General features: G+C 49.9%; 1 protein-coding gene across 1 annotated transcript in view; it reads left to right on the top strand.

Annotated features, from left to right (window-relative positions):
• Positions 1-565: 565 nt before the first annotated feature.
• Positions 566-23,336, top strand: part of LOC128267643 (uncharacterized) — a 46,332-nt gene continuing 23,561 nt past the window's right edge. The window contains exons 1-4 of the mRNA XM_053004529.1: positions 566-752; positions 3,301-3,437; positions 8,187-8,312; positions 9,996-10,100. Of these exons, the coding sequence (XP_052860489.1) occupies positions 566-752; positions 3,301-3,437; positions 8,187-8,312; positions 9,996-10,100 (555 nt within the window). The remainder of the gene's footprint in view (positions 753-3,300; positions 3,438-8,186; positions 8,313-9,995; positions 10,101-23,336) is intronic.

Genomic DNA, 23,336 nt, shown 5'->3' with positions numbered 1-23,336 from the left:
GACGTGGTGCCAGTGCGTGGCGCCGAGGAAGGACGGAAGCATAATTACGGCCCTGTACGGTTTTGTTTATGCACACTCAGCCACACGCGCGCGCGTGTGTGTGTGCGGCTGCCTGCGTATATATATGTGTGTATATTTGCATACATTTGGTAGGTTTCTCGTTCGTTTGGCGTGATTTCGACACCTCTCCGCCACCGTTTCGGTGCTCCCGGGAGACGCCAATCGGGCGGGGCGGGGGGCGATAAAAAACCGCGTCCTGCCAGCGAGATAATTAGATTCCATAATCAAATTCTCCACTCAAACCGCTTTGTTGACGATCAAATAGACAAACAAGTAAATATGGATTTCTCGCTTCGCGACCTGTTCGGGTGGAAGTAAAAACATGACCCCTTTTTATGTTATTAGCCAAAGCAAAATAGGCCACCTGTGTTGGTTCGCTAATTTTTGGTCGACAGTTTGGGCGCCGTGTGTCGCTAGTTCAAACGTTTTAAAACATTCAACATCGAAGAAAAAGTTGTTTTAATTATAGCATTGTTCCCCTATTGTTTCTCGATCGTTTCAGAAGATGGCCGTGAATGCAATACATCTGACGCTTCTGGTAGGCCTGGCAGCGATGCTGCTGGGCCTATGCCACGCGTGCAAGATATCGGAGTATCCCTGCCGAGGCGGCGCAAGCTGCGTTCCCCTGGACAAGTACTGCGACGGGCGTGACGATTGTGGCGATGGCAGCGATGAACCAAAAATGTGCACAGGTAAGCGATTGGCAACATTAACAGTGATCAATTATGAGTCCTCCAGGTGCTGTCAAGTGACTCTAATTATCAATCGAACAAGATTAGCGGGGCCCTGATCCCTAATTGATACGCTTTAATTTAATGGACCCATTTTTCTAAGCTCATCTTGCTAAGCGTAATTCAATTGGCAACATGCAATCATGATAAGCTTCCGGTTCTTATCCACCGAATGGCTGGTCGTCGGTGACAAGTTGGTGAAAGTGGCCACTACCTAATTGCGGGCTAAACTAGGAAGCGTCCCTAGCAAGTCCTATCGAGCCTAAAGTGACCAAACCAGCTGGACGGTCCGTAGGGAAAAGGAAATTATTTTAATATATTCATCTTCTTGTCCGAATGCCTCAACAAAAAAAAACTCCTACCGTCCTCCGGGCCGGTGTTTGTCGAATTAATTAAACAACCTTTCCTGGCTCCTGCGAAAGCGGGCGCACAGGTAGGGCTTTAGCTCCGCTAGCCGGTGGTCGCTTGTTTATTTTTACCAAACGTAGCCTAACGATTCGTTTGACTCGATTACTCTTCTACTTTTGGCCGGCGAGTGAGAAAAAATAATATTTCCATTACGTCGGCCGCCATGGAAATCTGGGCGATCCTGATTTTGTTCCCTTTCGCCTCCGCCTCCGCCTCGGCGCCGTCGTCGTTTAGTCGATTTGGCCTGATTTTAGAAGGTCTCTCGTTCGGGCAGAAAAGAGACTTTGCTCGTTTACATTCGGCCTGCTTCTTGCTAGCTTCTTGCTGCCGGGGACATGCCGGTTTCGTTTTGTTTTTCCGTGTCCATGTGCTCCAAGTACATCTTCTTTTATTATGTTTGATACCAGTTTGCTCTGTGGCTTGGGCGTCGACGGGGCGTCGTGCTACGGCCTTCGGTGCGCACCTTGTAGCCAAAGCGAAATTTGGCAACGGTTTTGCACAAACAAGCATCAGGCAGCCTTCCAGCAGTCCACATGAATCATGTGCACCGTACACGGCCCGGCGAGGCCGGCAAGGCTGGAACAATGCCTGCGGTGTAAGAGCGCAGCATGAAAATGACAATCTGCCTTCTCGAGACACGAGCAGGGCGGCGAGCACAAGCGGACGCGGGAGCGAAGCATCCCTTTTCGTATGATGTACTGTTGTTTATCTTTTATCTGCTTACTTTTTTTCCGTGCTTGTCTCTAAAGAAAACTCCCAAAGCGCAGAAAAGTGAACAGATGACACAGTTGGCTGCTGAGCTCGCTCCCAGGCACCGATGATAATGTAAGCGTCGGCGAAGAGATTTACTGACGGGTACGGGACACCGAATAGTGGGGCTTCTTTGTCATTTCGCGGAGATCTGAAGAAGCTTTCGACGAAGCGGCGGCAGTAGTACATAATTGCGCGGTGGCTTCGTAGCGCGAAACAAGTATGCGGAATTGCAGTTCGTAGTTCGAACTACAAAGTGAAAAGGATTGGCGATAGTTTTCAAACGTTTCAACTTTCATTTACAACCATTTTACTCCATATTACCAAACTGTTTGATAAGTTTTGAGCTTCAATAACAGCTGCTTACGTGAAGTTTTTTTTTGTAATGTTGATACACTCTTCTTATGAAAGTATATGAAGTTTCATTTCAATTTCATCAATTTTTCATCAGAACAATGATCACCAGACCATTTTGACAATGGTAAAAATCCATGAATTAAATTCAATTGTCAATTAAATTAATTTCAATCCAATTGTTCGAATTGTTGGAGCATCCGCCGTATTCATCAGATTTGGGCCCCAGCCCTTCGTTTTTCATCAAATGATGACGTCATAACAGCTCTGGAAGAGTGTTTTGAAGCCCTTCAAGTTTCTCGGTTCAGGGATGGATTCATAAATTGGAATTTCGCTGGAACAAGTGCATTGATGTTCAGGGAGACCATGCTGAATAATAAAGTGTATTTCAAACCATAAAACTGTGTTTTTCTTATCGAGGCTCAACATTTATTAAGCAACCCACTACGTTGAATTCAAATTTCGAAGAAGTTCTCATTAGCACTGGGCAACGGTTGATCACATTCCATAGAAAGGCGGCGGGGCTTTCTTTGTAACGACCTAGCGAAAACTTGGAAGAAAACTTTCGCATACCACAAAGTTCGACCACAAAACGCTACCAACCGCCCACACAGACGTAGGCGGTTGGCACCATAAAGTCATTAATTAATTTACACCTTCGAGCGAAGTTCGCTGCGCTGCGGCCGTTGTCTAAACTTGCTCGCATTCGCCTTGGCCTTGGCTTCACGGATTGGACTATTTATTCGGCCCGAACCCTTCCAATGGCTAACAAAACCGAACGGAGGTGGTTTGTTTTACGAGCAGTGAGCGAGTGTTTTGTTATTCTATTAGCGCAACAGTGCGCCTGCACTGTGGAAAGTGCGCGCCGGACAGCCTTGCGTGGCGTTGCACCAGGCGCCTCCATCGTAAGGCGTGGTGACCTTTTAACTTAAGATGGTGTCGCGTTACGGCTTTTTAATAGTTAATTTCTTTTCTCGGACATAATTTATGCTTACAGTTTGCAACCGGACGTACTACGGGGACATCGGGCGAACGTACACCCTGACCGTGCCGCCGCCGCAGTGGAATCGCTTACCGTTTCTCTGTCATCTGACGTTTACCGCTTCCGGTCACGAACAGGGAGACATCGTGCAGGTAAGTCTTTAAGTGTGCGTGTGTGACCATGGGGGCGTGTGAAGTCAGGCGTCCCTTCTTTCCAATCAATCGCAGCATTGCCGATCTTAAACAAAGTTTCAATGCCCGAAGCTTTTAACAGAACCCCCATCCCGTGGAGAACATGAAACCCAAGCCTAATGTCTTGCACCGGAGTCGAGGGTCGGGAACGGAATTCGAAGCGCTTCCGAACGGTCGAAAACATCCACCCGAGTGCCGGTGTGCCATTTCACGGGCTTTCGTTACGTTCTCACATCATTTTGTGGTTTGTAATTGATTCATTCTCCCGCGAAAGCGAACGAAATGGAAGCGTTTAAAGACGCGGACAGAGACGGAAACGGGGGAAGGTAAGCAAAGAATCGATCGGATGGTCCTTGGTCTTTTAACCACACACAACCACACGCTTTTCGTGCCCACTTCTAATGTTGCTGATGAGCTACGGGATAGATTATGGCCGTGAAAAGCTTCTCAACGCCCCCGGTCGGTGGCACGGAACAGTCCCGGGAAGCCAGGATTGCAAGATTGATTCGAAACTAATATCGATTTCGGGTGGATGGTGAACCACGGGCGCAGAGTTCTCTTTCATCTACGGCAAGATTTGGCCACCCCATTCTTCCCGGGACTGCCGGGCTGTCTTTCCGCTGGCTTGAATTTCAGCCGAGGGCCGTTTTGTTTGGCAGAAAGATTTTCCAACTCGCCTTTACTTCCGGCTTCCCCTGTGTGTGTGTGTGTGTGTGTGTGTGGCGGAAACAGAGATCGACAGGAGACGGACGGAGAACGTCAGTGAGCAGCGTTAAACAAACAGCAGATAAAAGCGATTCGTCCTCGCGCTCGCTCGTGTGTGTGTGTGTGTGTGTGTGTGACGGGCGTAATGAAGATTTTCAAAAAGGACCTCCCCTCCCAGGCGAACGAGAATGATGGGAAAATCTCCTTTTTCAGCATTCAGCCGCGGTAGATGAGGATTCTAAATGCAGCTCGCCTTTGCTGGAAAAAGTGCTGGCAGGCTTCCTTTCATGTCTCAGGAGATTTGCTGCGGGAGGGCTTCCGCGGAGGGGAACTTCTCGGAACTCTCCGCGGCTGGCTCACCCGACGCCAGGACGCGAGAGTATTTGTTGGTCGGATTGTTCTGGCAGTCGGTCGGTTCGTTCGAAGTTCCAACACGCTAGGAGTGCCGCGCCCGATCCGAGTGACGATCCGCTTCTTGCGGATCCGTCGTAGAGATGTCGATAAGACAAAGTCGCAGCAATGCGAGCCGAGAGCATTAATGCGGGTGCCTCCGGCGCCAGAATCGAAGCGCCGGCGCCTACGGCCCGCAGTCGGCTGGAAATGAAATGTAAATTTGGACCGCCGATGAGCGGCGCCATTTAAATTGCTAATCAATGGGCGCAAAGTGAGTGGGAAATATGCGTATCACACTTAATGAAATAGCTCTCAGCTCGCCAATTGCTCCGCCGCCCGGTATGCAATCCCCGCCCCGGCCGATCCTTCCGGTTCCCGGTCCGGGCTGCGTGTGAAGTGCTTGTAAAGTTTCCGGCGCGAAGTTTTAATTAAATCTCCATTACAATGCAGCTTTCGATGCGGTCCACGTCCTGATCGTCGTGAATTTTCCGTTCCCCTTTCTTCCCGGTTTGGTGGGCATCACCTTAAAGGATCCTTGGGCCGGACCGGGGCCGGTCTATTGCGGACCGGATAGAATTATTAGCTGCCAGCGCGATGTATTAATCTAAATTTAGCTAATTAGCTGACGAAACGTGTGCACTTCTCATTAGCGCCGGGCGTCGTCCCGAAATCACGGCATCGGCGGGATAAACATTTCCCGTCGCCAACGCCCGGCCACCCGGCCATTACGCCAGTGTCACAGCCAGCAACATCAACAACATCGGCGCGACATCGGCTGCAATAACCGACTGTTTACCGACTGGTGCGCCAGGGTGTTACATCATCGGGCACGGCATCGCTGCTCGAAGCTCGGCGCCGTTGTTCGCTCATTAATCAGAGTCACTTTCGTTGAGCCCCACGAGCCCGGGACGAAGGTCCCGGGACCCGGCGTGCTAAACACCCGTTTTAACCCTGCTGACAGCGAAACGTGACCCCGGCCACGGCGGCGGCGTTGGGTGGCACGCGAGCAAACACTTTCGCTTCTTGCGTTTAATTAATTATATCTCCAGTTCCCTTACACGATGGACCCAGGGTGCCATCCAGGGTGCGAGTCACAATCAAGGCGCCCAGGGAAAGAATTGGACCGACCGGTGTTGCTCTGGGTGCGCCGTTATTATTAATGCTCCAAGTTCAAGACGCGTACGTGTCGCATCCTTTGTCAGTCGGTGTTGGAACTCCGTTGGATCTCGCGGCCAAACGGGGCAAATGCCGTTGTTGCGCCACCCGTACGTACCACAACTTTGCTTGCTGTTCTATTATTTCGATTTTCGCTTTTCTTTGCGCGACCCGCCTGCGTCTGTTTGCTCGGATGTTGCCGCGCAGACCCGCGCCCCGGGGCCACGCCGGAATAGGAACGGCGTCCATTCATCCATTCATCTCTCAAGTATGTTTGCTCAGTCAACAGTCGCGGAGAGACCAACAGCGGACGCTAACGAACTGACGGCACCGTGGATGATGATTTGTTTTTCTTTTGCTTCTCTCGGCTTGGGAACTGGGACTTCTTGGACCCGCCCGCCCGGAGAACCCAAGGCCACACGGCACACGGCGTGTGGCCCATGACGTAATGGCTTTGGCTTTGGAATGCCGTTTTCTGAACATTTCTAAAAAACCATCCCATTCCGACGGCGAGGGCACACTCACTTTGAAAGTGTATGGCCCCGAAAAACAATGGTCCTGGCTGAGCCGTACCGGGGACAATACCTGGCAGCCAGGATTTAGGGATACTTCCCTCCTTGTGGTGTCACTCGTGCGGATTCAAGGATTCTTTGGCCCGCAACAATTCCGCCTTTCAATGCGCACAACTTCTCACCAGAACGTCGCACTAATCAACGGTTTCCTGTGGGCGGCGACGAAACCTTGCGGATTTCTGACCACCTTAAGAAAATCGGATCGACAACACAGCACAGCGGTGAGCGGTGGGTCCGTAGGTCTAGGTTCCATTGTGCGCTTGGATGACCCGTTTTCCTTTCGTTTCCCCCGCCGTAGTGAATCTTAAGGCCCGACCATTTGCCAACTGAATGGAAGCCGACCGGCCGACCGAATAAATTAGTTCCCGGTGTTCTGCTGGTCGATGGTCGCTGTCTTCGGGTTTTTTCCGTTTCTTTTCTTTTTGCTGCCGCTTTGTGTGTGTCGTCTTGTGTTTTTGTCTTTCCTTCCCGATGAAGTTAATGATGATAAGGCTCGGCCGGTCTCGGGCTCGACCGCTCGGCTTGACAGCTCCGGCTCCGAACTCGGCCTCAACCGGGATGGCGAGCGCGAACAGCTTGACGAAGGCCACGGAGGAGGCAGGACACAGACAGGACAGGACAGCCTGCCAGTTCGCTCCACTGTCCTCGGTTTTGTTGCCATCGCTTTTTCTGCGGCGTTTAAGACGATCCCGGACGAGCCTGGTGCGGCCGGCAGAAGAACGGTTCCTCCGACTGACAGTTTTATTTTCCGCACAACTTGTCCCGCACCGATCCAAGCCGGGTTCCGGCGACCTGGCGACCCACTTTTTCAGGATGCTCCTTTCTGGTGGTCAGGGTGGGTGCGTGTGTTGTGAGGCCAGGGTTTTTGTCCGGCGTCCGGTTTGATAATGGGACGCTGCCGACGCCGACGCTGGCGTAAAGAACCAAGGGCACTTTACATAACAGCTTCCTGTGACGAAGGCCAAACGAAGCATTTTTGATTGCTAACCATGTTACCCATCGACAAAAAAGGGATCAAGAATGTCCGTCTGTGGTGCTGTGGGTTGCTGAAAAGCAAACGCTTTTTATGCGGAGATAGCCATATGTTGTTTTATACTCCAGCCAGTGCCGTTTGAGATGAAGCGGTTTCTTGGCGTGGGAAAACGAGTCCGAATGAAGTCCCGTCACTTTGATAGAGAACAGTGGCGTCGTAGCGTCGGTTCAGTTTATATTCTTGTCACAAATGACAAGCAATATTAGCACGCGCTGTGGCACCCGGGTCCAGTTCTGAAGGTACGAAAAAAACCGACTCATCCGATAGCGTAGCGGGAAGAAGAAAGAGGTTTCCGGCTGGGGGCTGCTTGTTTTTCTTCGAAGGACCAGGGCCGTTTGTTTGTGTTCTTATTTCAACCCCTCGCCAGAGGATGATGCATTGATGGAAGATCCTGTTAAGATAGGACATGCGTGTGCGCAGAGAAGAAATTAAACGATACACGTAGGCCAGCGCTCTGGATCGCCTCGAGTATCCAAGTGTAGCAGGGTTTTCCGTTCGGCTTTTGCCTGCGAAAAGCTCGAAGGGTAGAATTATCCCGGCAGCTCTTCCTGGGAAGTGTTTTCGATGGTGTGTGCGCTATCGTTGGCTCGGTCTGCAGCCGCTCGCCGGAACAACAGAGAGACACCATCAAGAATTCATAGACGGCTGGGGTGAGTTTCGAAAATTAAATTGTTGGCCATGAATGTCTGGGAACAAACGAAAAAGGACATGGAAGAGGTTCGCCTTTGAAATTAGTGTTTGTATAAGATTTGCCAATATCAATCGCAATCGCATTCTTTCTGCTGATGGGCCTCCGAGGACAATTTCTGATGACATGCGCATTTGTTTTTTTTTTCCACGCGAACCTTTCAGATAATTTTCGACAAGTTCACCGTCGGCCGGTTCGACGAGGGTCTCATTGATCCCGACATGGATTCGAGTGACGCCAGCCTCACGATGGGCGGAGATCTGCCCGGATGTCCGGAAGGGTTCATGCAGGTGAGTAGTCCGTTTTCCGAGGGATCCATGTCAACGACTTTCCTATTTTGCGGTTTTTTGTCATATTTTTTAGGCTCGTTTGTTCGGAACCCTCTTTAATTTTCTTTTAATACGATAATTATAAGAAGGATAATGCTAAGCCCCCTAAAAGCTAAAGCACGTAGAATATTTCAACAACAAGCAGCTGTCAACAAGCTTTATTCCCAAAATCCTAGGACCGAACCTTACGGAACAGCTTGCCCCGTTGCCGTACCGTGCACGGTAAATCAAAGCCAAATTAGATCCCCGCTGCTCACCGGTCCTGCCCGCGTTCGCTGTCGGACGGTGACGCCGTCGGAAAAGTTTGTACGGTGCATTTTGTAACGTTTTATGTTGCAAACCTATCAACTACTCCCGCGTTTTGGGAGGCGGTATCTACGGAACGACTAAGCTGCACTCAGTTTGCCGGGCCAAATGTTTGCCCAACTGGCTCCGAGCGTGCACCGAGTGCAAGCGAAAATCTCGCCCAAGACGGGGGAAACTTTTGCTTTTCCGAGCATCCGAACGTTACGATTACTGGTTCCGGCGCCGCCGAGCAAACGGCGCTCAAGCAGCTGATAAAGGTCAGCAGCCGGCGCCGAGGGCCCGATGATGGGCTTAACGGTGGAGTTTGTTTAGTTGAAAGCCAACACTGCCAGACCGGGCCGGGCCGGGCCGGGCTGGCCCCTTATCACCGCCGCGGCTGTTTGGGCAGCCAGTGTGCGGTGCAGCCGCCGTCATGTGGCAATGGAGATGTTGAAGTTGCTGGCACAATTGGCCGATACGGACGCCCGTTTGTCTCAACTTGTGCCTTGCCCGAATCGGAGCGGCAGCCAACGGAAAGTTGTGTCGTTGGAAGCGAAATTCTGTTTCGAAATAGGAAAACATCCGCGTAAATGTTAAATACTTAAAGCACAGGCCACGGATGGCTCACCGAATGAAGCAAGCGGACATACATTTTTATCCATTGCGCGAAGGGACTAAAATTCAATTATAATAGGTTAACCATTTTGAAAGAGTATGAATGTCCGTGCCGGTAATACGGAGCAGGTAGCTCCCCGTGACACATACTAACTTCGGAAAATTCCTATACCCAGCGAAGGGTTCTGATTGAGGTCCGAAAATGAAGCCTTTATTCAATTTATTTCAAAATAGAACGACGAACAAGATTCGCGCGGTACAGCGCACGGGCACCGAGCATGATTTATGCAATACATGTTTTATTGCCACTACCTCTAGCAGCGCGCGCTACCCTTCATTAGCCTCGCATTTACATTCATCACCCGAGTGTGGGTCTCAAGATGTATCGACTGGATGTGTATGCTGTCACTCAGCGTAGCCAAGTAGCTATCGCAACGGGCTCGACGGATTCTCCGGTACAGCTCCGGTCTCAGAATGCGTCCCCATGCATCAATCAATGTCTGCTACCCGCGCTGCTACCCGGGGGCTACCTTTCAGCTGCACCACTGCTTCCTCGTCGAACAACAACAAAAAACCGAATCGAATCGACGAGTACGAGTTTTCTTTTTGCCTGCCAGGGCCTCGGGGCCGTCGACCCAAAAGTGGCATCTTCAGGGCGGCCTTCACCGAGTCAATCTACTTACTTTCGGGTCCTTTTCTAATCCTACGTTTTTTTTTTTGTGTGCTTTTTTTCTCCCATTCCAGCTCAGCGAGTTGGGCCGCCCGTTTACCGGTGGCTCCTGGTGCGGGAAGGCTTCCGGTCACCAGCTGTACTTCAGCGAAACATCCACAGTGACAGCATCTGTCAAGGTAATTTTAAGTTCACTTTCAACCCGAACCTCTCCCCCCCGTCGCAACGACATCTTACTGGGTCGCGGGGCGGGACTAGGGTGGGGATTTGGGAATTTTAGTTTCATTTCCGGCACACTGGCACCCGGCCTTTCCGTACGTGTTTCATGATTTCCGGCCCGCGCCCGGACTGCTACCGGAATGCGGGAAACTTTTTCGCCGTGGAAAACAAGCGCAAAACAATTTTCCGTGACTACGACGCAACAGACCGGACCACCGGCAAAGGATTCGATGTCGGGCGAAATGCTTCGGTCGGACTCTGGGGAGACCCGGTGGGGGTTTCACAGTTCGCACAGTCTATCGTTCCGTGTCGGAAAATGCAGTCTTGCGCTCCGGCGGTCTGTGTTCACCGCTTCCTGCTCCTGCTCCTGCTCCCCGGTGCTTGTTAGCCAATGTAGCGGATGTTTATTTATCGCCCAACAGCGGATTCCGGTTTCAGCCGGGCAGGGCACCCGGGGCATTTTTCGGGCCAGGGCATTGAATTACACGGACGGCGTGCATCTTGGGAGTCGTCCGGAGCGTAGTCAACACGAGTCAACATCGGCTAAACGTAGACGCGTTCTGCGGCAATCGACTGGAAGTTGGCTTTTTCATTATCTTTTCGTCCCATATTCCTGACATGCTCCGCGTGTTGTTTCGGTGTCTTTGGCGACACCGAAAAGCGGATTTTGATCATCACTTTCGGTGCCATGGCTCAGATCCTGGGTGCTACCGGCGTTGGGAGGAGGGTTCATCTCCATACGATTCTGCCGGTGGAAAACCGGGTTTGGGAGTTTCTTTGTCACATCACGGTTTCGACAAGAAAATCGTTTTCGGTTGTCAGGGGCTGATCCGATTTCCGTTTTGTTCAGCTCAAACTATTGCACTACAAGGATGAGTTAGCTGAAACATGGGCTCCGCATGACAACTTCAAGGGAGTTTCATTCAATCTTCACTGAACAGAATAAATGAAACAAATCGAAGCCGGGCCGAAATACTTTTCCAGCTTTCGGATCGATCTCCAAATGATCCATGTGCGATGGATTGATGCACTGTTCCTAAATCGACCCATCCGATCCGGGCTCCGATGTTTATTCTTATTAATTATTCCAACAGTACGCTTGAATGGATATGCAAATTTGCTTTACATTTCCATTCGATAAAATAAAACCAACAGCGTTGCGTTCCGGACCCAACGATATGCTGGAACATTCATCGCAAATAGCGCCGAAATTGTACATCAATTCAACTGCGGGGCTGTGGACTTAATATTACCGTTTTACTACTGTTGACATTTGTTAATGAAACAATTCGCAGTGAATACAGTGGGCCACGGTTTGCGGGTGTTTAAGGCGAGTAATGTACGCAAATTTACTCATCAGCAACCGCTGCATGCATTGCGCCGTTGAATATGAAATGTGAAAATGGAAAACTGATGTGTGCCACGGTTTCGTGCATTATAAAGCATACTTACGCGCTTAATGTTGCTCAAATGTCGTTACAACAATTCCGGTACCGGAACAAGAACATTTACTGGCTGGCAATTGGCCGATGCGCTTATGGACCAAGATGGACCTCATTTACGACGGCATCCGGTGACAATTTTTCATCTCATCACCCCAAACATTGGGCAACGTAATCGATTCGATTCGATGTGTACCCGAACGATACACACACCACAGAACATAAAAAGCCCATGAAGGGGCTCATGCTGTGAGTCAGCACCGAAAATACTTGAAATCCGCCAACAACAAAAAACACTGAATTTCGCAGATCGTTGCGAAAAGTGCAAACCAATAACTGGAGATCTGCCAGCTGGAGAGAGCGAGAAAGAGAGAGAGAGAGAAAGAGAGAGAGAGAAAGAGAGTTGTGCAATTATTGTTCGAGGAATGAATTTTCTCACTCACCACCACATCACACACACCGTCGCAGAGCCGCACGCCAGCCCCGACGGGCTGGGTCCATATTTTATGCTACCCGCTGCACCCCCTGCGGCCCCCCTGCGATGCTACCGCGAATATCGGCAAATAACCTCCAGTCCAATCAAGACCACGGGCCCCCGGGCCGAAGGAGGAGGGCACCCGGGCGGACGTGGCGGCACCCTCAGGGGAAATGCAACAAAATGAGAGCGAAAACCGTATAAAAACCCCCAAACACCAGAGTGCCAGAGTGTGTGTGTGTGTGGCATAATTTAGCTCGCACCGAGGCACCGGGATCCTTGTGGCACGGAAAGCGCGCATAGCTCACACCATCAGGCAGTGGGAAAAGGGCGGAAAAGGCTCTGCGTGGCGTGGCTGCGAGAAGAATTGCTGTCTGCGGTGATGTACTGCAATGTTATTTCGCTTTTTACGGGACCCCGCGCGCGTGAACATCCTCGGGTTCGGCAGCCAGTCCGGCGTGAGTAGCCCACAACCCCGCCTCACCTTACCACCGTTTGCGCTGGATGCAACATGCATTTTCATCATTTACTACCAATTCCGAAATCCCATCGCCCATTCTTTGGGGTTCGCGTTCGCGGGCTCCCGAGACTCCCGAGAGTTGCCGGAGCCATCATTAAGCTGGGCGCAGGGATGGGCTGGGCCAGACAGGGAAAGATTGGAACGCTCTGCTTCATTCTGACGTTGTTTGGAAGGAAAATGTGTAACCCGAAATGTGTGTGGCGGGGAGAAATTGGTTAACGGAACGCCGGGACCGCATGCAGTGGCGCAATGGGAACAACTCCCCATTCTTAGCTTCATCTGGGGTTTTTGGCTTATGTTTTCTCAACACGTTCAAGGGCCCCCCCGAAGGATTGCACCGTATCGTGTGCACACGGATTTCTATGTTGCTCCGCTCGATGGCCACGGTGAAGCGGACCGTAACAGAGGCTTATGTAGAGGCCCCGTATGATGCAGGTGAAAATTGGAAATTGGGTTAACACGGCCACTGTAGCCATTGGCTTAACTTCATCGGCGTGCAGGACGCGGAGTTTCCATGGACCCAACCCGAAGGCAGGCGAAGGTATGCCTCAAATTAATCTTCATTTTTTTTTTGTCAGCTACCTAGGCCAGTTGACCAGTCCATTTTTTTTGGCTTGGCAGCCTCCAGAAAAGCCGCTTCCGTTAGATCGCCATCGGCGTGTTCTTCGTTCGGTCGATCGGGTTCCAATTTATTCATCCCCCAATTCGTTGCTTACTTCGAAACGGTTCCTTCTCCGACCGACACAATCCTCCGTCGGTTCTGCCGATGGCGTCTGGCCGTTATGAATCCTTCACACCGATCACCACACACACACAGTCATTATTGCATTGGCGCGAAAAAGAACTAGGCGAATGGAAAATCTGTGGATGAAGCGAAGTTTCGGCAAAATTTCCTTCCAGTTTTTGTCACGCTCACTGCAGACAGACCAGGTTTTTTGGTGGGGTGGAAGGATTTTGTTTTGTCATCCTTTCTTGTCCACAGCCTCGGACGGGTAAGGGTTACTGCAGGACACGGATTTACGCTTTGCAGTGCTCAGGCATCCTGTCGCTCCCAGCCCAGCTCAGGAGCTCGAGTTTTGCATCATAACTAAGGCGAACTTTTCCGTGCACATATGACGCACTGCGAAAGATGGCGCTTTTTTGCGTCGAAGCAAGAAACTAGCCAAATGAGCGGAACGGAACCGTATGGGCGCACTCGGGCGATTTCGAAGAATACGGCAAAGCGAAACAAATGGAATCCATGTGCTTCGCATAATGTTGATCTTCCCGCCAGACGGCCTGCACCGGGCAGCGTAATAGAAAATGCAATTATCGCTGTTTCGGTGGCCGATCATCGTTCTGTGGCGGCCGGAAAATTCGTGCCGGGAACCCGGGTTCGCTCCGGCTACAACCCAAAATTCCAGATGACCGGCTGCAGTTCAGCGAGACGATTGTTCTTCGGCGTGCTAATTGAAAGGAGCCGTGATCGAACCGCCAGTGAACGCAAAAAAGCAACGTTTTTTTTCGGCGCAACCCCGCCACTATGAAAACAGCGTTGCAGTTGCGTATCCCCCCCTATTGTTTCACAAATTGCAACACGTTTTGTTGATTGCATCGCTGTTTTTTTTTTTTGGTCGTAAATTGGAACTCCAGTGCTCAGAGTGCGCTTTATGGTGAACGCCAGTCAATTAGTTGGCTGAATAGACCGGTTGGCCGGGGTAGGGCAACTTTGAGTGGGTGCCGAGTTTCCGAAACTTGTTCTATAGCCAACGATGTACCGACAGCGAAGCTATAACCTTTCCCGTTTGCGACGTAATGAAGTGGAACGAAACAGCCAAACCAAATCGGTGTAAGCGATAACGATACTCTCGAATGATGGCAAAACTTTTCACCATCGTTCGCATATCGAAAGATGTTCAAAAGTTGTCTAAATTTGTCAAGTACCAATCACTTAGCAATAGGAAGTACCCACTGACCAGCTTAACGAAACTAACAGGCAGAGTGCTGCACGATCTCTGTCGGCCAGACCAAATAGTCTGTGCAATTCCTGGTAACCCGCAATACGTACATTGAATAACTAATTAGCAAGTTTTGTATGGTTGATGTCTGGAAGACGTAAGCGCTTAGCTTGCAAGCTGCAACGCGTTCTCTCACCTAATGGAATTGCAATCAAAAGTTTGGTCAAGATGGTCCAAGACAAGCGGCTCTCGGAGGCAATCCTTTCGATGTGATCTTTCCATCAATTCGTCTTACCAGCTAGCCTTTAGCCGGGTGTGCTTTGCATCGTAATTTGACATCAGGAATCAGGCACCCATTTAATCGCTGGCACATCTGTCGATCTGTCGAGGTGCGAAACTTTTTACACAAACCAAACTTCTCCAGTCCGAACCGAGGTCTGTCGCGTGGTGCAAATGGGTCAGCGAAGTTTTCATTTCAGTCGGCTTGTGCCGGTTTCGGAAGTCAATGTTATGAATAAAATTTGCTCCATGCAACCGGCACGCGTTATCGCCCGAGAGTGTGTTAAGTTGTACGTCCACGGGTCCCTGTTCCCCGGGCTTACACCTTCGTTACCTGTAGCGAGCTACCAATCATGGTGCCGGTCGTGACGGTGATCGGTGACGCAGGAACCGGTCTCAGTCTGATGCTTTCCGGTTCCTGTTCGACGTTCGGCCTTCCGGTGACATGGTGACAACGGCCCAGACGAGAAGGAAGAAGCAACGACGTAGCAAACCACATCGAACTTGGGTGCCATTCGTTTGACTTGTAAATCGGGACGTACGTTCGTTGGCCGTACTTTCGTATGCAAACTGGTATGCGTGTATGCGAAGCTCGTTCCTATATTCGCTCGCTGACTTCCAGAGTCCCTTGCTGTAATTGTGTTTGCCGTGCTGTTAACGAGGGCAGGCAGGAGAGGGCGCACGGAGGGATGTTTCTTCCAGTGGGCTGATTTTGGAAAACGGAGCATTTGGTTGAGTTGAAACTGGAACAGCTCCCAATGTCAATACGTACTGTGGGAAGCAGGTTTTCGAAGGCAGGCACCAGGAGGGGATACAGAGAGGCAACCATTTTTGTGGCTGCTAAAGCTGAATACTTTATTCTAAGGTTAGGTCAACATGTTCAATACCTATACAATTAATGTTTGAAATGCACGTTTTATATTACGCGTCGATGGCGAGCGGGTGGTCAGAATGCAATTCGAATACTATCCGGAAGTTATCACAAAGAAACGACCGATTTCAACTTAAAACGAAACATGTTTTACTCGGCAACTTACGCTTGAGGGCGTTTGAACATGCTTACTTTTGTGGCTACGAAATGAGGCCCTCTTTGGTTTTCTGCTACCTGTTGAAGAAAACTGCTACAGAATCGCATCAATCATAAAAAAACGCATCGAAAATTGAATCACTAATCGGTTGGCTTCAAAAGACGCATAATTCTTTTGGCGTGGCATCCACGAATTACAAAAAAAAGAAGAAATGTATAGTTAGCGATGGCACATACTTTGAATAAAATAGAGTTTTGTCATTTCAATGTAATACGTTATAACGTTTGATTTCTTCGAAAAAATCCGATTGCATTCTTTGTGACCTGGTATTTAGTTACCGATTTTAAAATAATTAGTCTGCGCTTTGGCGTGTCTCGCAGCATATCCAACGCTCCGTATGCGACGCTCCAACATAAACATGCCATGTCGCAGCAACGATCCCAAGAAACTGGAGATCGAGATATGTTTGCTCAATATGGCTTTAGCGAGGTAAAGGCAACAATCACTGCCGCACAGCGTGTGCTGGACCAAAAGGACACGCGTCCTACAATTCAACTAGGCCGTAGAATAAGTTGGTTTAAGCATTAAAAAGTTGTCCAAACCCCAAGGAATTCTGGATGATCTTTTTTGTTCCGTTCCGTAAGTGCTTCATACATTCAACTGAAACGAAGAACGGAAGTCAAACGCTCCGAAATCAAGTGAACAGAATGTTCCGAAACTATCGGCAACAAACTCCAGCGTCCAAGTTGTTTTGTGCCGCTTCCCAATTAGCTGCCAACGCACAACCGACGACTTTGGAAGCCACATAAACTTGGGACAACATTTTAATTTGATATTCCCACGCTCTCCGATTGACTGTACGACACATCGCCACCACGGCCCTTGGGTGTGCCGAGTGGGGAACCTCACTTGGCGGTCCTAAATAAACATGTGCGGTCAAAATGAGAGGCTTTTGGGTTGGCCAAAAACTTTCCGATTGTGTTCGTGCGTTCGTGAGTTCGGTGACCCGCTGGAGTCCATTAGGTGTCGCTCGAGCGAGCGACTGTTTGGGTCGGTTTCACCCCAGGATGGGGTAAAACCTGGCACGGAGAGCCCGGGTTCGGAAGGGATTCGGAAACATTCCTACGAGCAGGGATGGCCGAGTGGCAAAAAATAAATACGGCCCCGTATCATTTTATTTTCTACGTTCCACTTGAACCGACGAAGGTCCTGACTGACGGAATGGCCACACGCGACGATACGCCATTGTCCTTTGACTTCATCAGACTGCCGTTTAGCGTTCTCCGTGACTTTGTCGGTCGTCCATCCAGGCGGTCAAGCATTTGCGAGATGAAAATCATCGTCCCTGTTTGAAGCCCAAACTGCCAAGCCCAAACCAAACACTACGACGAAAATTTTCATCTTACCCCTGCATTGTGAAGGACCTTTAGAGAGAGAGAGAGGCCGAAGCGAAAGTTGTGCCCTATTTGCTGACTCAAACTAAACATTATCGTAGCGGTGACCAAAAGGGTCACCGCTTCAAGGACACCGACCGCCGACCAACCGAGACCAACGACCAGCCGACAGGCAAATCCTCTTCCCGATACCCGGTACGCGACGATAGTTGACGGGTTTCTATTTTCTGGGTGTCCTATTTTTTGCGACGAACATAATAAAGATGTTTGCCGCACCGTCAACCACGGGGCGGGGAGGGCGATGGGTGAAAATGATGGGCACCGTATCGAGGGTCCAATCGAGGCACCGAAATCGAACGGACAAAACGTAAATTTGTTTGTTTAGGCAACAAACAAATGTGTCCTCTGATTTGCGAAATTGTTTCCCGGCGCACTCAACTGGGTGAAACGGGCGGAATTAATGTAAACAATCTCAAACGGCATCCGCTCTCGAAAGAGAACTCGTATGTGCTGTGTGTTAGGGGGGGATTTGGGTAAACATTAATCTGTGATTACGATCAACGTGATTTATTTTACACTCTACACTGTGCCGCTTGCACCGTAGGCTAATCCGTTGGCGCAATAAACGAAAGCTAAAACATAATTATGGAAATTACCGTACCGAACTGTGCAGCACACGAGCGCTTGGTTCGTGTCGAAAACAAAACACTTAAAAACAACACAATCGCCATGTCGTATCTACGCTTCCTGAATTACTTAATTACCATTCAATTTGACCTGCGACCGGGGTTTACCACGATACATGCTTAAGCCAAAATACTGCTTCTTGGTTGCAAGAAAATTGCACACCAACACGAAAAAGGAGTCTTTTTCATCAAACTGTGTGCCGGATACAGGGTCCGGGCCCCGGGCCCCGGGCCCCGGGCCAAGCCCCGAACTGCATGCAGCCTTCCGAAGGCAACCCGGGGTAATGTGGTCATTTCGTGGGAAGAATGAAAATATACGCGAATTACTGTAGCACAATCAACCTTAGGTGGACCCTGGGCGTCTCGGGTCAGACTAAAGAACTTCACGTGCTTGGCCCGGGCAAGAACCGTATGCATGAAAGAGCATAAGCAATTAGCTGCCACTTTAGCCGAAGCCAAACCCGGGAGCCAACCAGCCCACGGCCGCTGCCAGGCCATACACATGGCCTGGCGTGGCCCGCGTCGGAAGGACGAGAATCTAGATAAGTCAAACGCGGGCGTTCCACGGTGCTGGTGGCGGGTGGCACACTCAGCAATAAATCAGCTTTTAATTGAGTTAGCTCCAACGGGACCATAGTCAGCGCCACCCCGGGTGTCTAGCATCAAGGCAACGGTTTCGCAGAGCAGAGTGCAGCGGCTGTGTGTGGGTTGGTTGGCGAAAAATCGGTAATTTGCATCCTGGCGTGTGGCGTGGGCAGACTCGGATCGTCGGATCGTAGGAAACAAAATCAAAACAACAATTAGATTGTGGGGAAATCTTGCAACCTTATCTCGGTTTTGTAGCCCCGGGCATCGTTTGTATCCGATTTTGTTTATTCTAACCAATGCTTTGCCCTTTTTGTATTGTTTTGTGTTGGATTTTGTTTGTTTGTAAAGTTTCACTCAATGCTTCGATCATTCCTTTGGTTTAAGCAACAGTTAGGAAATTTTATTGCTGTATTTGTTTGAAACGTTAACGAACAATGGTTTCGAGAACGTATAAGTCTAAGTGGTTCTATCGAAATGAATAACAATCGACAACACATTGCTTGAGAAATGGTGTTTCTCAGAACCAATTACCTAACCTTGCTGGGGTTGCTGGCATTTCAATTATTAGCACCAACTCGCAGTACTTGTCATTTGGATTTGTGAAACATAATGGACCATGTAGCACTGTATTTTAGTTACTATGAAATGATTTTAAGAATGAACTTTGAATAGTCCCTGAAACGTAGAACGGAATGTAATTTATCCCCAGTTTTTTGGTAACTGGACAAGTACAGCACTAAGTAGCAAAAGCTAAGGTAGCTAAAGAAATCGGTGAATCTGTTTTGATGCTAACAACAAAAATGTAATAATGCTAAAAGTAGGCAATCCACAATCCAACACTGGCATCTTACTCCGAGAAGCGCAAGAAAGTGTGGAACATAAAAATTTATAATCTCGTGTCCCTTCTGACACTTTTGTTGAATTTTTCTATTAAAATTAAAGGAAGCAAATCCGTCAAAGTGGTTCGAGTAAAACTAAAACGATGGCTTAATTCAACCTCTTAACATATTTAACAGCAAACTTCACCAAAGAAATGGTCATACTTTGAATTGTGGGCTATTCGTTGGAAGCATTGACAAATCGAAGAAATTGGTGCAAATTTGTAGTTGTATCAAATTACTATCAAAAGACTGATGTTCATTTCGACAACTTAATGAAGCTGTTGCTCGCGTTGTACTGAAAAGAAAACCCATTTTCATTTTCGTCAAAACAAATGTGTCCCGAGATTAAAGATACGCCTGGTAATTATCACAATCGATCTCCTTGAGGCACCTTCTACACCTCGGACCGCCTGCCCAGCCTTCCCTGGTGGGTTGGTCCCGTAGTTAACTAATAACCAAATCATTACTCGTCACACCTACACCTTCAGACGGCACACACACACACACGAGCACAACCGGCGCTCGGGGGACTGCTGATTATGGGTTTGCTGTAACAACGGTGTAACTCTCTCTTCTTCTCACTCGCTCTCTCTCTCTCTGCTCGAATCACGACCCATTCGCCACCAGCCCTGCACCGAGACGTTCCGGAAACGGTTTGCTGAATCTTAATCAAAATCTGCCAGCAAAGCTCCGAACGACCATTAAGAGCGAGATTAAATTTTAACTTTCCCCACTCGTGTCCGCCAGCGCCACCCACGGCTCGGCCACGTCGCCTCCGTGCCGTGTGCGGGTTCTGCTTTCTGAGATTTCTGCGCCAACCTCACCGTGTGGCGTCTTGTCGCGACTTACTTGCAACATCCCCGCGGGGGTGGGTTCGGGCGGGGCCGAGTGCCGGGTGCTGCCGGAGAGACTTCCGCTCCGCGCCCGGGGGCCATAAAAGACGGCCCCGTCGAAATCGCCTAATTAGTGCCGGGCGGTGGCCGGGTTCCTCCTCGCCCCGACGCCCGACGAAACCGGAAGCCTCCACCGTTCGATAAGGACCGTAGCGCACCTTTCCGGGTTTTCCGTCGTGCAAAACGCCTGGCAGCGTAAAACCCATCCTTCAGCCGTTCAGCGCCCTCCGGGGAATGCTGCTGCTGCTGTTGCTTTCCTCTCCTGGCACAACCCTTTTCGGGAACTTTCTTGTCTTTCTCGCTCTCTCACGCGCGCGTGGCCTTTCTCCAGCAGCCCCATCAGCGTTTAATGGTGGCAGCAGCTTCTCGCAGCACCAGCAACACTCTGCTAGGAAAGTCTCGCCGTAAAAAGCGACCTCGTAAACGTGTTAGGCCGGCCACGGAACATGCACACACCTCGGGTAAGCGGACCCCGGACAGAGCAGCATCCCCTGGGGGTGAGGATGGCAGATCGGTTCAAATAGATTTCGTAAATTTACGACACTAATATCGGCAAATATTAGCAAATAATCGTTATCGATACGGTGGCCACACACACACGTTCAAGCGTCCCGAGACGTCGTCCCTGCCGTGACGACGGTGCTGGAAGGTCGACCGACCCAGAAATGAGCTCTCAAACACCTTCGGGATAATTGATAATGATGATGGAGCAGCGATGGAACCACCGGTGGCTGCTGCATCGACGGTTTCTGCGAGCTGCGCCCAACTTTCGACGACTTCTCGCTGGCGGCGTTCGTCCTCCTGGCGGAAGATTACCCCGAACCACCGCAAGTCGAAGGCTCCGGAGCCAACGGAGAACGTGTACCACACAGCCCGTGAAGGACCCCGGGCGAAGCGTATCGTGAAGGCGTGCCGGCATCTTGCCGGTCCGCACTTGGTATGCCTACGGCAAGCCGGGCAGTGTAATTATGGATCAAATTAAATTTTCCCCCTATCGCAGATCAGATGGTGCTCCCGTGTGAAAGCCTTCCGTTCGGAAAGGGGCCGGACAAATCAAGAGTTTTCGCTTTCGCCAGCAACGAAGAGAAGCCAACGAAACACCCGGAACCGAAGCGCAAAGAATTGGTGTGAGCCACCAGGCGTCTCCATTGCGGTTCGGGATGTCGGAACACCGAGTGGTTTCGTTTTTGTGTTAGTCTACACAAAACCGGATAATAATCACGTTTCTGGTGATAGTTGAGCCTGACTGGTCAAGGAAAACCTCCGGTGCAGTAGGCGGACATATTTTGCCATTGTTGCCACACTCCAGCAGCAGCAGCATTAGCCGCGTCTACCGTCGGATGTGCTCCTTCGAACGCAAGCCCCGTGCTGGCAGCACAGCAAGGGTCGGCTACGTGTCGAGTTAGCAATTAAATACCGAGCTGAGCCTATTTGACACACATTAGCCACCGGGCCTTTCTAATGAATGGGGACATGTTAATTTACCAACACCATATCATTATCGTTTGAACCATCTATCTGCTGGTGTCCTTTGTAGTGCCCAACATTGGACGGAGCCGACCACTTGTTTGTGTAATTATGCTGAACACTGTTACTACGTACGGGGTACGATGATTGAAAATTGTTTACATCAAGTAAAGGTTCTGCAAAAATGCAAATGTTCGCCGATTCCAATAGGATAAACAACTAAAGCGATAAATAATATTGGACAAGTGACCAAAAAATAACGAGAAACAGTTTCATCCGGTCGGCCAAACTGTCAACAAAAAGTATTATTTGATTTTGTGTTAGGCATCAGAAGAGACCGGTTTTTTTTAAGAGACTTTACTGATCGAGAGATCGAAGTATTGCACAGAGTAGAAATTATTTTAATGGTAACAAATAAACACAAGGGAATTTCCGATATTTTTTGGCTACAGTAATATTCCCTTATTTCTTAGCTTTTCAAACATGTGTTCGGAAACACATAATTTTCTTTATTAACCACATTTGACAGAGCTCCGAACAATTATCATTTGTTGGTATAACTAATTGCCACCTTTTAGGGTCGCCTGTTGGTTTTCGACATAATCATAGATGATGTTTCAGCAATTATCGCGTTCGACGTGTTCGTCAAACCCTTCAGCGTCAACATGAGGCGCAACCTGGCTTCAAACTCGCATTGGCATTAGGCGAATCGGCAAACAGCCACCTTGAACAATAGGATCACGGTTGCTTCATTATGCAACGGCTCATTGTTCGGCTCTGAAATGTATTCAATTTGTTTGTCATTCCATTTTTTGGCACCATAATTGCCACCGAAGGCAAATAATGCCTAATCTATTGACGGATTATAGCGCCAATGTGTTTGAGATTGTGGTCAGGGGTTGTGGCCGCTGCAGACGGTCCTTCCAGTAGGGCCACTTTCCTCCCTTATCCGCTATCCTTTCGCCGCGTGTGGACGCACACGAAATAACTGTACTTCCCGTAAATATTCTGTCCTTCAGAAGAGAAGTCTAGCCTGCCTGCCTCCGGTCGAGCTGGCTTAAGAAGGACTCCATCTTTTCAATAACATTTCAAATTTACATCAATTCTTCGCACCGTCCACCGGGCCACACGGATGCGTTTCCGGATCAATCCCGGTCGCCCGGCTTCGAAGTGCTTCTTCCCGGCGGGCACGAGATCACGGACGGATCATGCCAAGTGCTCCACTGCCGCTGCCACTGTTACTCGAAAACAGTGTTCTGTCCCCTTTTCCGCGGCGCCCTCTGCACTGGCACCACTCGGTTTTAGTTTTCGCTCGCTCGAAAAACCCATCATGAATATGCATTAATTCCAGAGCGAGCGTGTCCCCGGGTCCCGGGGCCGGACCAGGATTACCGGGTGGCCCGTGTGCGAAGTGCTTACACTCCGGAGCGACCCGTGCATGTCTATCGCTCGAGTTGGGAGTTAGTTTACTTCGCTCACTCGCCCGTCCACCCTCGAGGACGGCTTCCCTTTCGGCCAGCGGGGCCTTTCTCAATAAACGTATATTTCATTTGAATATAGATGAGCAGCCGTGCAGCCGACTGCGCCGGCCGGTGTTGACCGGGTT

Source organism: Anopheles cruzii, chromosome 2 (genome assembly GCF_943734635.1).
Source record: "Anopheles cruzii chromosome 2, idAnoCruzAS_RS32_06, whole genome shotgun sequence".
NCBI lineage: Eukaryota > Metazoa > Arthropoda > Insecta > Diptera > Culicidae > Anopheles > Anopheles cruzii.
This window is presented reverse-complemented; position numbering and strand designations above follow the sequence as displayed.